The sequence below is a fragment of the Aptenodytes patagonicus genome, chromosome Z (assembly GCF_965638725.1).
Source record: "Aptenodytes patagonicus chromosome Z, bAptPat1.pri.cur, whole genome shotgun sequence".
NCBI lineage: Eukaryota > Metazoa > Chordata > Aves > Sphenisciformes > Spheniscidae > Aptenodytes > Aptenodytes patagonicus.
Window position 1 is genome coordinate 50,969,630 of NC_134982.1, and position 16,790 is coordinate 50,986,419.

General features: G+C 39.0%; 1 protein-coding gene across 2 annotated transcripts in view; it reads left to right on the forward strand.

Moving 5' to 3' along the window:
• SYK (spleen associated tyrosine kinase) overlaps window positions 1-16,790 on the forward strand; it is a 60,811-nt gene that overhangs the window by 22,780 nt on the left and 21,241 nt on the right. For both annotated transcript variants that reach the window (XM_076362876.1, XM_076362877.1), the window contains exons 2-6: window positions 1,542-1,994; window positions 3,454-3,614; window positions 13,687-13,825; window positions 15,321-15,402; window positions 16,396-16,445. In XM_076362876.1, the coding sequence (XP_076218991.1) occupies window positions 1,581-1,994; window positions 3,454-3,614; window positions 13,687-13,825; window positions 15,321-15,402; window positions 16,396-16,445 (846 nt within the window). In that variant the 5' untranslated portion in view covers window positions 1,542-1,580. The remainder of the gene's footprint in view (window positions 1-1,541; window positions 1,995-3,453; window positions 3,615-13,686; window positions 13,826-15,320; window positions 15,403-16,395; window positions 16,446-16,790) is intronic.

Here is a 16,790-nt window from a genome sequence, read left to right on the forward strand (position 1 = left end):
TAGCCCACACAAATAATAAAAATGTAAGCATGTACTGCTAGTTTTATTCAGCATTTCATGTGTTCTCTGAAAGTAATTTTTCAGATGATGAAGTCATTTTACAGACACGCAGGCAATAAAACTTAGTGGGATTTTGCTTTTCTTTCTAGACTAAAAGAAGATGTTGAACTGTTCCTAAATGGTGTTCCTTCTTATGCCCCATAAACTGTAGATGTAACAGTCTGTGGCCAGTCCTGATTAAACAGTCATTGGATTGGGGAAGCATTTGGAGGAGGAAGTGTATGAAAAACTCATAATGTTGCAGGAGACAATTAATGACTTGACTGGTGAACTTGCAGTTACATAAGTAATTGCAGTTGTGGACCACTTCATCTGATAAAACAGAGCTTGCAAATACACTTGCAAGAATACAGGTCTCATTGGTGTCAATATATTCACTTCCTATCCACATAAAATGTTATCAGCAGGTAGCTGGGGTATTCTCCACAATATCCATTAGATAGTCATTTAAACATCACTAATACGAATAATAAACCAAATTCAGCTTTTGCATTTTGATGTCTCCTCTTTAATAACCTGAAAGAGACAAAAGTAATTCCAGCACAAATCTTAGCTGTCTAGGCAGTGTAAATCTGCCATGGGGGGTTAATGAAAACAAATTTCTCTGCTGACAATGTAGGTTAAAGGCTCAGGTAACTCAGGGAAGACAGGACACAAGAAGAACAGTATTCCTGTAGCTAGAGTTCTATAGAGTCCGTGTGCATATATATTTTTAAATATATATTAATATATATAATAATATCTCTTATAGATATGTATTAAATATATATGAGATTAATTTTATTGTTAAATTAAGAATAAAAGAATTGAAGCCGTTTATGCTATATTCACTATTATTCTTCAGAGATGCTGAACTTGATTCTCTTCTGTGTTTTTGTTGATAGTGTGCCTCCGTATTATTTCAATATAAGCTGTTTGAAATGAAAACTGTTCAAAAAGACACTATCACTTTTTTTTTTTCACCATTAAAAAACGATGGGTAAATTTCTGTGGAGAGGAATGTTAATGATTTTAATAAAGGACTTTTGTCCATACTCAGCCCACAGACTGGCATAAGCTACTCTTATAAGCAAAATTAAAATGGCACAAAACTGGAATGAAAAACTATTCTCACTGAATCTTTCTTACCTAGTTATTTCCTTTCATTGGGAAACACCTCAAGGCCAGTACAAAAGGATGGATAGAGGCATTCAGGCAAGTGAAAATGTCAGGACCTCTATAAGGCTAGGCAGAGGAGCAGAGAGGGAAAGAGTTGAAGGAAACTTGTGCAGTTATAGGAAACATACATTACTGTATAACAGGGAAAAACTTTCTATTGGGATTTATAAAGACAACTTCTAACAAGATAAAAACAAAAATGTAATCTTTGTCCCAAAATCTTTTAAAGAAAGTATTACTGACATACCACATGTGAACTGCCATGTTACTGGTTTATCCTCTTTTTTTCAACTGATACTCATGTCTCTGTCTTTGTTTTTCAGATATAGAATAATAAGTTTGCTACTTGGAAAAGAAAAAACATGGCTTCCAACATGGCAAACCCTGCTAACCATTTGCCATACTTCTTTGGCAATATTACACGTGAAGAAGCCGAGTTATATCTGATGCAAGGAGGAGTGAGTGATGGACTATACTTGCTCCGCCAAAGCCGGAATTATCTGGGGGGCTTTGCCTTATCCTTGGCCCATGGAAGGAAGGTTCATCATTATACAATTGAGAGGGAGCTGAGTGGCTCATATGCTATTGCAGGAGGCAAGTCGCATGCCAGCCCTGCTGAACTCATTAATTATCACTCAGAGGAAGCGGATGGCCTTATCTGTCTACTGAGAAAACCTTTCAACCGACCACCAGGTGTTGAACCCAAAACAGGACCCTTTGAAGATTTAAAAGAGAACCTCATCAGAGAGTATGTCAAACAAACTTGGAATTTGCAGGTAAATCCAGGCTGATTTTGCCATAAAGTGGTCTTTGAATTAGGAGAAAAAGAGATTGCAGTGTTTGTTTCCAGCTGTTGCTGCTGCTATGTAGTATTTTTTTATAACGGAATCACAGCTGTTCGAGTTTTGAACAGTGGGGGTTTTCCCCCCCCAGTACATGCAGTAACTTGGCCATAAGTGTAATTTTCCTGAAATTTTACAAAACTTAGGACTTTTATGATGTCTTGGGCTAGCATAGCCTTGTCTACCACTGCACTAACTTGTGTCATCAGATTTTCACATGCACCAAAAATTAAGAGATGTAATGAACAAGATACAGAAATGGTTTGATTGCTTTTGATTCTGAATTTTTATAGATTGATGTGCAGGCACGCGTGGCAACATGGTGACTTGTTTTACCTCCTCCCCTCTTAGCTGGCCTTGTTTTTGTGATGCTTATTTAGATTATGTCCAACACAGAACTTGGTTTCCTAACTGCAGAGCGCTGCCTATACATCTTCGGTACTGCATGTGTCAAGCAGGAGTGTTCCATGCTGAGGAAGACAAGCTGGATTTTTTCCTTAGAATGACTGTGAAGAAGCCAATCTTAACATGAAAACACTAGTGTAGGAGGCTGCAACAGGAATATTATTTCACCTTGGGATGCCATGAGTTACCATTATGAACTCACCTAGTTACGCTAGGTTTTTCATCTCTTTAGCAAGTAACCCTGTGTGTTCTGCTCTGTAAAATATGTGGAGCAATGCCCAAACTGGAAAAGCCTGAAACTTATACTACATTTACTACAAGTGCTGAGGCTTACAGTTTTTTCTGATGAGTCTGAGCCCAGTCTACAAGGAAGTTGATGAACTCAAGTTGAAAATTGATGAAACTAGGGGGTTTTGCCCTCAGATTCTGGGCCAAATTTAGAAGTGATAGGTTGTAGATGGGTTTAGAAGTGTCTAGGTTATACCTAAAATATTAACATAATTCACTCTAAAATTGGGATTGTCTTGTCTGCTTTTGGGAAATTTGCATTGATGTCTTCAACATAGACGTGCTGCAACAATGCGAAGTGTGTTCAGTTTATTTCAGTAAACTGCCATAGGGTAGGTAATATGGAGGTATGCTATGACATCTCAGAATGACGCTAAGTATATTTAGCAATGTCTCATTAGCATAAAAATATGACATAATTTTCAGTTGAAATACTGATATATTAAGGGCTTAATTTACTGGTTATTTTACCTTTTGTTTCTCAGAGGTAAAGGAAGAATCCCCGCTTTGTGATGTTTAGATAACCATACATTATTTTCTGTTTTAATATCTTTATAGCAACCAGATCTTTTTTTCACACACAACAAATACGTACAGATTTTGGATGTCCCAAAAGCAATCCAATACTGGGAGTCTACCTGTCATGTTTTTATTGCACAAAACAGTTTGACTGTCCCACTGTGTTTTTACCAATCTCTAGGGGCATGCTCTTGAACAAGCTATCATCAGTCAAAAGCCTCAGCTGGAGAAGTTGATTGCCACTACAGCGCATGAGAAGATGCCGTGGTTCCACGGGAGGATCTCTCGGGAAGAGTCAGAACACCGTATCCTCACTGGATCAAGAAACAATGGAAAATTTCTGTGAGTGCTTTTTTCTGTGGTATTGCCTTTGCCACCAGTGTTACCTTGAATGAATCTCAAATGACAGTATGCCCTAAAAGGTGGCTTATCCACAGTGAGAGAGCCCAGTCCAGCATATATCCATACATGGCATAATCATTCCTGTACTAAGCAAGTGTCTCCAAGATTAGGTTTCCACTTAACTAAAGATGGGAAACTATAACAAAAGTGTGGGTCATTGTTTTTTAATCAAATAATGGGTTTAATTCTAAAGGTAGCATCAGAGAAACTCAATACCAAGAAAAATTCATTGAACTTCGTTTTATAACTGATAAGCAGTACTAAGTGATTGTGGTAGGTTAACCTTGGCCTACCAAGCTGCTGTCATACTCCCTGTCCTCAGCAGAACAGGGGGAGAAAACAGGGTGAAAAAGCTTGTGGGTCAAGATGAAGACAGGGAGATCATGTAGCACTAACTCTCACAGGCAAAACAGACTCCACTTGGGGAAAAGTAATTTAATTTATTGTCAATTAAAATTGAGTTCGACAGTAAGAAACAAAGACAAAACCATAAAAACCCACCTTCCCCTCACACACCCACACCCCCAGTTTTCACAGGCTCAACTTCACTCCTTCACACCCAGCCCCTCTCCCCACCAAGCAGCGTGGGGGAGGATGGGTGGGGAATGGGGGCTGCAGTCGGTCTGTAACAGCTTCTCTCTGCCACTCCTTCCTCCTCACGCTGTTCCCTGTTGCAGCGTGGGCTCTCCACAGGAAGTATCCTTCAGGAGATACCCATCTGCTTGGAGGGCTCCAGTGTGGACACCTGCTCCAGTGTGGACACCTGCTCCAGTGTGGCTTCTCCCACGGGCTGCAGGGGACTCTCTGCTCCAGTGCCTGGAGCGCCTCCTCCTCTCCTCCTCCTCCGCCCTTGGTGTTTGCGCTGCTGCTTCTGTTTTGTGTTTGTTTTTTTCTCTCTGCCACCAACTACAAGGCATTTTTCTGCCCTTTCTTAAGGATGTTTTCACGGAGGCGGAGGCATATGCGGCTGAGGGGCTTGGTAGTGCCCTGCAGGGGTGTCCATTGGGGCCAGCTGGAACCAGTCGTGACCGTCCCAGGGCAGCCTCTGGCCTCCTCACAGAGCCCCTGCAGCCCCGCCACCAAAGCCTGGCCACCTGCACCCAATACGCTGGCTTACCAAAGTGGTAAAAATACAGACAAACTGCCTATGTTAACAACTGTTGGGATCCATAACTGTTGGTTTTCCCAGGGGCAGTGGTGATGCTTTCTTTTGCAGTTAAACAACAGAAGGAATTGCTTTTACCTTGGTAACGCCATTTTTTGTCTGCTGCTGTCTGCATTTACTCAACCTCATGATCTTTCATTTTCTGAGCACAAATGCGTCATTTAGGATAGTGACTAACAGCCATCATCTCGTGAGCATTAGAGCCAGTCAAAATCTTCTAACAAAAAAGTTTTTCTTTTGGAAAATCCTCATTTGAAAAAAATCAATGTTTTCACTGAGCCATTTTTCGTCCCCCCCCCCCCCCCCGACATGGAAGTATTTATATAATGATAGAAAATGAAGCTTGAAGGTCATGGCCAGGGAAAGATCGCTTAGAGCTGTATAATTCCTGAGAGAAATTTCATCACCTACCTACATAGCCTCCTTCAGCACTCAACTATATTTGACTTTTTTAAAGCTAGTCTGAAGTAAAACCCCAGGAGTGAGTGTGGGATGGATATGCTGCTTCAGTACCAACTCTTTCACTTTACTGTTTTGCCATAATTATACCACACTAATTTCTAATGTAAATGCAACCTTCATATGTTTCCATGTTTCAATCTTAATTGTCAGGAACCGCTAACTCCTCTAAATCTTTATTTCCAGCAGAGTTAATTCCTATCAGGTCTTACCTACGAATACTTTGAGTGTACTGACATCTCATTTCTTGAAATCTCTTTCCTTCCCTCAGTCCTTTAATTTTTTTCTGTTTCATGGTCACTGTCAGCCAAATCGCCATGCGTCTTCACATTTTCAGCCTCATATTCCCCATTTCTTGGGGTCACATCTACAGGGTCATTTACCTGGTTGCTTTTGTTGCCATCTGTAACAAAAAATTGTTAGAAATTTGTTACAAATTTTGTTACATTTGTAACAAAAAATTGTTACAAAAGTTTGTGGAGCCAAAGATTCCCCTTATCACAGATTCATCTTTTCTGAATGCTTCTTCCTATAGCACAGGAGAAGTTTCATCTATTTGATGAACGTAGTCGCTGTCGTAGATTACCAGCACAGCATTACCATACCACCTCTCCTTTTCATTGTCCTGTGACTTTGCTAGTTTCTTTTCCTACTTTTTAGACATAGGGGCAGGTGGATATATAATCTGAAACAAAGCAGCAACCCTTTCTTTTAATGACCTGTTTTTCTAAAAAATTGTTACTTTCTGTATTAACATCTTACCAAATCAGTGTGATATCAGCTGAGTCATGACATTGATCATATATTCAAACTTGCAGATTTTCCAGTTTACCTCTTGCACACATTGGTTTCAATATGGTCAAAGTGCTTCTCTTCGGGGAAAAAAAAGAAATCTAGTTTTTCTTCAAAGAAGCAGATGCCTTAGCTAACATTTCTTAACAACAGGGATGGGCTTTGGAGTGAGAGAGTGTAACTTTTTAGCAGACTTGACATTTTCAGTCTCTATTATAGACCCTGGTCTCTCTTTAATCTTCTATAAGCATTCCTACAGCTTTAAATATAAATGCTTCCCCAACATTTTCCTGTTTCCCTTAGAGATGGCCTAAGAGGCATTTCTGGTGCTGTTTGCAGTGACAAGCTTGATGAGCTGTGCAGGGAGCAGTCAGACCTTCTCCTGTGGGACTGGTTATGTCAGTGGGTGCATATCTTACATAGTTCTGCTGGCACTCAGGCGGCTGCTTTCACATCAGTTAGATAAACCCATAGAGGGGAAAATGCTAACTTTAAGCTCTGTTTATACTGTGAGGAGTGCCACTGGAGCATAAATAATATGAAAATATAACTGATAGTATGTTGAGCTTGGGTCCCTCCTATTAGTGACAGCACTGTTTACGCATTAATTGTTCTTGCATGGACTGCCTATCTGGCAGGTTTAGAGCTCAGTAACCACTTAGCTGCCATTTACTCCTATGCTCCCAGGGAAGAAACAGGATGAGATCTTCATCTGCCCCATAATTCAGCAGCCAGACCAGCAAGAGAAGCAATGTTTTGTTCATTTGCATTAGAAATCGGTTACTTTTCCTTCCAGAGCTCTTCTAGCCCTCAGATCGGTAGACCTAGAGGCTCATAGCAAATAACAGAACTGTCTAATTCAGAGAGGTTTTCCGTTTTCTGCAGTGGTTTGCCTAACATGGGCTTGCTCAGCAGGTGTTGAGAAATAAACCACTCATTGTTAGCTAAATGAAACAGTAGCAGCAAAATTGTTGAGTGCTAGAGAGGTGCAAATTGTTTTACATTTCAGGCATGGGCATTGCATACTTTTTCCTTACCTAGTAGCAGTGCGTGTCAGAATCTTCTGTACATCTGTGGACTGATGACTGTGAATTTGTGCTTGTGGATGTAGCTGCTCAGGGACTGTTTTTCTCACGTTGGTCAAGGCACTTAAGCCTTGTAGCTGACTGAAAGGTAAAACTTAGAAACATTCAATGTCTAAGAGAAGTTCGCTTGTTGAGGTAGGAATTGGAGCCTGAAAGCATAGAGGGAAGCTAGATTTTCAATGAGATGAGGTACTCTAGGCTCTTCAACAAGTCCACAAGCAGGTACTGGTATATGACAAAAATCATCTTGCTTATTATGGAATAAATAATAAATTTTAGAAGGCTAGAATATTTCTGTATATTCTTTTACAAGGGTCTCTAAAACTTCATTACACCAGAAATCTTCTATCTGACCTACCTACCTTGAAACAAAATCCAGTACAGTGGTGTCTGTGAGAACACATCTAACACCTAGATTTCTTCAGCGCTGCTTTGCAGCACTACAATATCATCAAATCTAGAATTTTTTTATGTAATAAATATGGAAATAGTTGAAAAGCTTCCTGATTGCAGTTCAAAATGTCACGAATAGCATCATAAATCTAACACTGCGACTCGTCCATGCTGGATAAGTTCCGAGCTAACTGTGCATGTTTTACTAGGGAATTTTCAAAGGTCTTTTTAAAGTTTTTGTCATGACTGAAAAGTTGGTTAAATAAGTGTGTATGTGCGTGCTATAGAGTTTGTTTTCAAAGCCAAATATAGAAACAATGTCATGAAATGAAATAGGAAGCAGTGCCTACCTCTTCTGGGAAGAACACTCATGAAAGATTGCCACTCTAGCCACAAAATTTGGAGAAAAAACTATAGCAGTGGAATAGAAGGTAAATATGATATCTCTAAAATGACCTGAAGAGCAACTGAAAACAGAGAACTTTATTTAAGCCTCAAGCCCGTTAGCTTCATTAACACTACTTTGCATGCAGTGTAGGATGCTTGTTCTTACCAGACTTCTGCTTTTTCATTAGACTTGGCCTGGTAGGGGTCATAATTGTAGAATATGATGATGAATATTGTCTAGATGATCATCGATATTACTATTAATGTTATTAATACTGTTATTAATATTTGAATAATATTTATATTATTAATATATAATAATATTGATGATATTGTTAATATTATCTATGTGAGTGCATGTATGTGTGGACCAGTTGAAAAATAAACTAAAAATTTGCTAACAATGACAGACCAGCAGTATAAGAAATGTTAGTTTTCTCTGCAGTTTCACATAGGAAACAACTCTGGTAAGCGTGTGGTAGCTCTTGGCACATCTTGGTTTCTCATCGGTAGTGACCACTTCAATTACATGAACATGTGATCTTGCATATATGTTAAGAACCAGAAATTCTGAAGCTGAAGGGAGATAAACAATATTCAGAAATAGTGTTAAACTTAAAAATTCAACATTAAGGAAATTGTGAGTGAAGGGATTGCATAATTGGCAGTTTAGGCTCTATAAACCTTTTATATGGGTTCATAGCCATATGTATTTCACATAAAATGTGAACAGTTGTGTAAAAGGAAAGTAAAAAGTAATTTTAGTATGATAAGAATATCTTCAATATGCAATGAGTTATACTAAAGAGGACAAAACTAGTTTAGACTATTAGAATGACTCACAGTACTACTCATCACAGCATCTCATGACATCTAGAGACTAAACTGTCTCTTATATGTTACAATAGTTAACACTAGTAACACCATTTCAAAATAACAAGTTTTGAAGTGCAGTTGTCCATAAGAGTTTTCTTGTCTTTTGTCTGACCAAGAATTTGTGCTTCTGATACATTGTGGCAGTCTGTATTTACATTAATCTTATTGTCTTCCTCTAGGAATTTACCACTACTGGAGTGCATACTGAGCTAGGTGATTTATCTGACCTTGTAGAGTATTCTTTAAATAAATCTGTCAGTATTATGTTTGCATCCATAAATGGAACTCGACATTGTTGACATCAGACAAGGTGAAAACAATCCTCCTAAACATTACCTTAATTCAGGGATATTAATTAATGATGAATTTCCTCTTCAAAATGCGAAGCAGTTGCTAGGCTTAGATGACCATAAAAATTTTCCAAGATAAATGATAAAATACAGAAAGTGAACCATGTTTCTGGAGGTGCTGTATTCTCCTCCACAGCAGCCTGGATGATGCTCACAGCTCTTTGGGAGAGCTGTTTACTGATCTTCAGTTAGGTACCTAGTTACATGCCACTTGCAGACCATTGCAGCAGGGCTATGTCTTCTCAAGGCTAGCTCTACGCTGTGTGCTTCAGCAGCAGAGTGGGTCAGAGGTGTGAAGAAAAGAAGCGATCCCTGACTGAGATAGCTGTACTGAGAAGATCCCCTGTTGCAGATGCAGTTATACAGCAAAGCTATTTGTTAGGGTTTTGGTGGAGCATAGTGTATTTTGCTGGCAGGGCAATGCCAGCAAAATAGACTACAGTGATGCAATCCTTGCAAAGTTGTTTTGTCACTGTGCAGCACACCACAATAGCCTTAGCAGGAGATGAAGTTTTAGGTTCCATTGTAGATAGCAATAGTGTGTGGCTGAACTAGCTCCTACATTCTGTAGTGTGCTGACATTTCTGAAACAGCTTTGAATATGTTACTAAACAGGGGAGAAGAAATGATGTAAATTAAGACTTCAGTCAATCCATTTTTTCCTTTATATGATCCTTTTATAGATGGCACCAAGTTTATTCCTTATTGCCCTCAAACTTGGAACGTGTGCAGTGTGCTGCAGATACTTGAAGTGATAATGAATAGCCATGTTGTTAATAACATTACAAGATAGATGGTCATAAGGGCAGACAAGCAGGGAATGGCTGGAGCTTGATCAGCAGTGGGGAATGTCAGTATCTCCAGCATCAGTTATCGCTGAGAAGGCAAAGCAAGGCTGAGAACAAACTTTAACATGCCCTTGGATTCAGGAGTGAGAATAATTTCACACCATTCCTAAAACAAGCATTTTGCGAGTTTATTTCCTTCATTATTCTCCACTGTAGAATGCTGTGACTTCTTTTTTTCTACACAGTCAATGAGGCATGTTGTAATAGCAATTTATTTTTTTTACCCTCAGGGATTTTTTCCTTTAGAAAGAAAGGGATCATTTGGCTTTTCACTTGGAAGCAGAAAAAATTGGGACATTGTTCTTTTTGCTTCCGAGCAAAAATAGAGACTTTACCAAAGGAGAGAATGGATAGCTATTTACACAGTCTGTAATGATACTCCAAGTAGTTGGAGTTGGTGGTTGCTCTTCGGGTTATATTCACAAAAACATAAAAAATAGTCAAACATAGATTGCATGAAAGTTAAAATCAATAACTAAACCTTCTTTGCACTGCATCATGTAACAATTTGAGTTTCTCAGTCCCTTCTAAAATTGCTGTTCTAAAATGTATGACATGGAAAATCTAGATACCTTGGTGCTTCTCTAAGTTATCTATGAATTCAAATTTGCTCTCAGTGAAGTTGTTCATGTTTCTGATTAATCTCAGTGGATGAAGGACAATGGTGTTTATTTACAGGTGTTTATTATCTTTATGTTTTTCTTCTGTAGATCTGTAATTCCATGAAATGACAGACCAGGCTATATTTCACTGCTGGCTTCCTTCCTTGCCAAAATGCTTTTAAAAAAAAATACAGCTTTTTAAAATGAAGATTTTTTTATTATAAGTTTCTATTGAAGAACAGTAAATATTGTGTGTAATTTCAGAGCACATTAAAGCAGATAATGCATTTGGAATTTTGGAGTTTTTTCTCAACATTCTGAAAATTGTAACTTTTCATAGAAGGAAAATTCCATATATGAAGAGAGCCTCCAAATCTGATGTGATGACCCTGAGTAGTACAGGCAGCACCATCAAGAAGATGTGAAAACCTTGATTTCCATTTGAAGAGGTTTCAGTTTATAACCTTTCAGTTTGAGCAGCCTTTTTCTTTGATTCCGTTTTTTTACAGTAGCTGTAAGGTACTGGATACTGTGTACCCAGCTGGAGTTCTGGAGGCTTAGCCTAATCTAGACAGCCATTATCACAGTCTACAAAACCAAAACAAAATTGTGAAACATGGCCTGTGACAATCCTTGTCACCAGAAGCAGTAAAAGTTTTTGGTTTGGACTGTGATGGTAAGTTCTGTGAGAGCGCTTTTTGGACTAGTAAGGGATCTGGTTGCCAAAACTAAGATTTAGGCCATCATTGGGCTGTTGCTTCAATGCTCTTGATACTTCTGCTCTTCAGACGTGTTTTGCAGGATAGCAGTACCTTCTGTTGTTGTGTTTTATAGGGATCCAAACTGTACTGGAGTTGACTGGCTACAGTTTAAAAAAACACCTGGACCATAATCCCAAGAAAATGAGGCTCCTTCTGGACCCTGGTCAATCATAAATGTTAGAATGGAGATTTTTCCCATGTGCAGTGATAGAGCTGTCTGACAGAAGTTGCCATGACTGTGAACTGCAGATGTCTTCAGAGTTACATAGCTGTTGGGTTGGGAGAAGAAAGAGCTCAGAAATGCAACTGCAACCTCATAAACCTGAACTCTGCCTAAATCCTGCACTGGATACTGATAGGGCTGTTTGGATCTGTGCCATGGTCCTTAGAAATCAGGACTTTCTTCTCCCATTGATGCCTGTGCCCTCAAGAAATGTTTACGATGCCTCTTGTGATAGTAACAACTCTTGCAAATGAGAATCAGTTTCAGTAGAGCTAATTGTATTGGAGCCACCGTTTCCTCATGTGAAACATGAAGGACATTTGTTACTGGGAAACAATCCATTGCATTTTTATAATCTTATTTGTGCTGTATTCTGAACAGAAGTCTGAATGCAATGAAATGCCATTCATTTGTGTTTTAGAAACAATGCCCTCTATTCTGAAAATATTTTTCCAAGCCTTATTTGCTAAGAGCAAGTCAGAGGAAGACAAAGTAAAAGTCATTCTTCATTTTAGCAGAACCTGTTGCTCTCCACTGGTCAGTCAGCACAGGAAATCAGCATGCTGAGAAAATACCCGCATGTCATGAAAAACCACAATGTGTTTCAAGTTGCTTTAGAGACACTAGGCAAGTTACTTTGGTTTCAGAAAAAAACCTGACCCTACTCCCCTTTTCCTTTAACCAGTGTCCTGTTCACATCTTAGGCAACAAGAATCACTCTGCTTGAAAAAATAGTTGCATGAGTAGTTCAGACAAAACACAGTTTTAGTTCAGCCTTGAATTTAATGCTTGCCTCTGCAATCTTCTGAGATGTGATAGCAAGTACTAGTGGTGCACCAGCAAAGCTTCACAACACCTTAGTGAGCATATCCTGCTATATTTCTTTTCAGGGCTTTTGAAAAATTCAAGGGAAAGTGAGTAGATTTCTGTGCACACTGGAACAAGAAATGTTTCAATGTTGCTCAATCTGGGTTTTTGGTAGGAAAAACCCATTATTCCAGAAAATTTTAATCTAGTTTTATTGCCATCTCACTGTCAGCAGCAAGTGAACACAGGCAACTCAAACCTAAAAGAAAAAGCCTACTTTCTAAACTCAGAAATGTTACGTCAACAATGATGGAGCTAGTAGCAAATTCCTATCTACTCTGGGTCCAGTCACCAGAAGATGCTGGTCTCAGTGTGAACTAGCCTTGAGTACACGTAAAACAACTCTGCAACACTTTACAGGCATCTCAGACGTTGCTTGCAGATCTCCTGGAAGGAGGTCATCCTGGCTACCTATGAGGTTTAGACAATGTTTTTATATTACATTCTGTGATCTCTCCCTGGTGAAGTTTAGACCAGCTATATACCCCAATACCATGTGATACTTCATGTGACTTGTATGTGAAATCTGCAACAAAGCATTAATGTCTTTACAGAAATTATAAGAATTGATGATTACAGAAATGTATGATTTACTTTAAATTCCCAGCCAAACAACAAGCTGTTTCAGTGCACAAAGATTTTCCCTTTATTTGTATTTCACATTATATTCTTTTAGTATTTGATCTTCTGCCCTTACTGTCATCTCTTTATTTCAAAATAAAAAGATATAAGAGACAAATCTGGCTTTAATGAAGGCACTTATCTGTTGTTTTTAATTTTAGGTCAGCTGTAGAGGAGATTGAAGTGTAGCTTCTTGTATATGCTGGATCCTGGCCTCAAACTTCCATGAGCTTTCTAGGCCTGCAGTGCACAAGCTTTCAAAGGCTTCCTTGTTCAGAGAGCACTTTGTGCACTGAACAGTGTTCTGTAGCTGCCTAGCAAAGAGCTCCACACGGTGGATTTTCTGTTGTCATCTGTTGCCTTTTGGGGGGGGGGCCAGAACCTTTAGGGAATTCTATCTGAAAACAAATGACACTGAGAAATAAATGAAAGGCTTAACAAAATGTCTTCAGAAGTTGCAGTGCTGATCTTGCTTTGTTATTAATTCAAAAGCTTAAAGGAAAGGGTGATTTAAAAAAGAATTTCAACCCAGATGCTCATTCCTAGTAAAGCATAACCCTGAAAATCTCTCTTATTCCTACAGTATCCGAGAAAGGGACGGCAATGGTTCCTATGCCCTGTGTCTGCTGAATGATGGAAAGGTACTGCATTACCGTATTGACAGAGATAAGACAGGAAAGCTCTCCATACCAGATGGAAAAAGATTTGACACTCTCTGGCAGGTCTGTTAAATTTGAATCACTTGGATATCTGTCATTATGTTTCCATATAACTAACTAAGGCAGCTTGTTTTACTTTGCTGTGCAACAACAGTCTTTAGCTAAACAGCAACATGTTTTGGCAGGTTATTTGTCATATGTTTCCAACTTTATGTGGTTTCTATACATGAAGAAAATACATGTTAATGTAGAAAGCTATGTAAGTGTAGAGAGTTTAATCATTTTTAAATGTGATGTTGCAGCTTGGCCGAGTTCAAAATTGCTGTAATTATTATTCAGTTAGCTGAACATTCTCTAGAATGGAACACAGTTTGCATTTGCAAGTGACCATATTCAATAATAGTTATGCTAGGTATAGTCTTTTGCTAATATCCTTTATGACAGCAATAAACAGAATTCTAGGAAGCACAAAGGGGATGGTTTAGGATGTGTCCTGGTTTCGGCAGGGATAGAGTTAATTTCCTTCCTATACATGTACTTAATTTCCTTCCTATACACATACTGCATTCTTTAACTTTGTAATTCTCTACATTCAAGGCTGAAAAAGCATAGTTTGCTGAGGGTTACCATCAAAACATGTCTGACCCCTGGTAAAGATTAAGCAGTTAAAGAATGCATAGTTGACTATGCCATAGTTGATAACAAAACTGAATACTGGAGAAATGACTGCATAAACTGAAAATGCTAAGGGAATTGAAACCCCTGCAGAAATCTCTTATGTCCTCTTGCTTGAAATTCTATTAAAACAAGTAAAGTAGTCACAAGTCTAAAATATGAGTCTTTACTTGCATATATTAATTCTTAGCCTTTCCTGTAAATGTCCTGCATATTTCTTTCCTGGAGTCACCTGAAATTTAAAAGCAGCTACGCTATCTTACAAGTTTTTTGAATATGTCTGCAACTCTTTCACTCACAGACTCCCTCCTTTCTACCCAAATGCACCAAAGCCAAAATAGCAGTAATGAACCTGTAATGAAATGGCATGGACAAGACAGTCCAGAAACACCGATGGCCACAACTGTTGGTGCTATACATTTATTAACTGTTTACATGCCATTGTGACTTTGAGGTCCAAAGAAAGCATTGCGTATTAGGACAATTCCTGCACTGTAGTTATACCCATCTCGAAAAAACAAAAAAGAGGGCAAGAACTCAGATGTATAAAAAGAAGTGATTTGCTCAGAGTTACAAAGCTGATTAGTAGCAGAACCAGGTGTGGACTGCTGAGTCTTACAAATCCAGTTCCTGGATCAGGTTCAAGATTCATCCACAAGTTTAATTCAGAAACATGCACCCCTGCTAAAGAGAAGTAAAGATGAGGTGAGAACATGTGCAGTAAAGATCTGCTGTATACCCAGTTCATTTGCTGTAATATATACCAATTATTGTACATATGCACAAAATTTTAAAGAGACAATGTATTTAACTATGCCTCCCTTACCTTTTCATATCTTCTTCTCTCCTTCTCTCTTTTTTTTTTCCCCTCTTATTCTGGTAGTTAGTTGAGCATTATTCATACAAACCAGATGGATTATTAAGGGTTCTTACCATTCCCTGTCCACAACTTGGCTCAGAAAATGGTGAGTTATTCCTGTTATTTTGATATGTATAAATAGCCATGCTAATGATGATAAAGATGTGTGCATTTTTTCCACTTGCCATGGAGGTGGGTGCAGATTATAGTAGATGAAAGTTGGATAAAAAAAAATTTCAGTGTTAAATTTCCAACTTTTCAAATGAGTTAAGGTCTGCCAGACCATGCGGGATGGAGGCAGATCCTGTAGCTTAAGGGAGGCTACCAACTCCAATTATTGCTGGCTCTAAATTAATGTCAGATCCAAAATGTGCTTTGCTACTCAAAGTTGGCCCATACACACTAGCAAGGTGGTCATCACAGGACTCCTCCAACAGTCCTTACTCCAAGCTGAGGCCAGCACGTCAACTGCGCTACTATAGGCATTCAGGTTGAGTGCAGTGAGAGATGCACCCAACAGGTGAGTTGCTGGTAGATGAGGAGTTACTTCCCATGTTGGGGAGAGCAGGACAGAACAAGGGGTTGGCTGCACCTGATGCTGAAAATGGGTGTCAGAGAGGCATTCCTTGATAACTTGGGGGAAGGGAGGGGAAGGGGCTGGGGGGAGTGTCCTGAGGTCCAATATGCTCTTTGGTCATGTTAAATACCTATGAGACCTTATCCTCCCTCTTGCCCTGACTGCCAGGGGAAAAAAGATGCTTCTGCCTGATCCTTGTCTAACTTGTGCTATTCCAGAAGTGGTGATCTCTCTCTAAGGCCGCCTTCTGTCATTCTGACTGGATACCAGTGCCGTGGTGAGAGGATATGCCCGCACTTTTTCTGCTCCCTTGAATCATTTAGGCACTGCACATACTTTTGTCTCTGTGGCAGCACATACCAGTCTGCTGCACACTAGAGACAAAAGCAAAGAAGATGGACCAGGAGAAACACTGTAATGTGATTTAAAAACTAGAAAGTTGGTCCCCTGTGTAAAATCTTCTGTTCTTACAGTACATTTCTCACCTTGCTCAGTATCCTTACACGTTTGATTCTTTTACAGATAATGTTGTTTTTAACACTCGTCCTCACCTTCCTGGAACCCCTTCTAAGGTAAGATTAGGTGGTGATACAGCAGTAGTGTTCATTTGAGAAGGCTTACAGTCACATCCTGCTCTAGGAATCCTAATGCTTGGATATTATTGCAGCAGTGAATTTGTTTTTCTAGGGATATAAACAGTAAGTTGAAAAGAATAAGCTTAACATATTCTAGCATGGTTATTGCTTTCATCAGTGTTTTGCATGAGCTATTCAACATTTAATTTTGTGAACTTCTTTCATAGATATAATGTATGTGAAAATCAATATTTTTCATATGCAAAATGCTTCATTGATGATCATCTTCTATAGTGACTCTATCAACACTAGGAGGAGAGATAATGCTTTGTTTACGTTGTC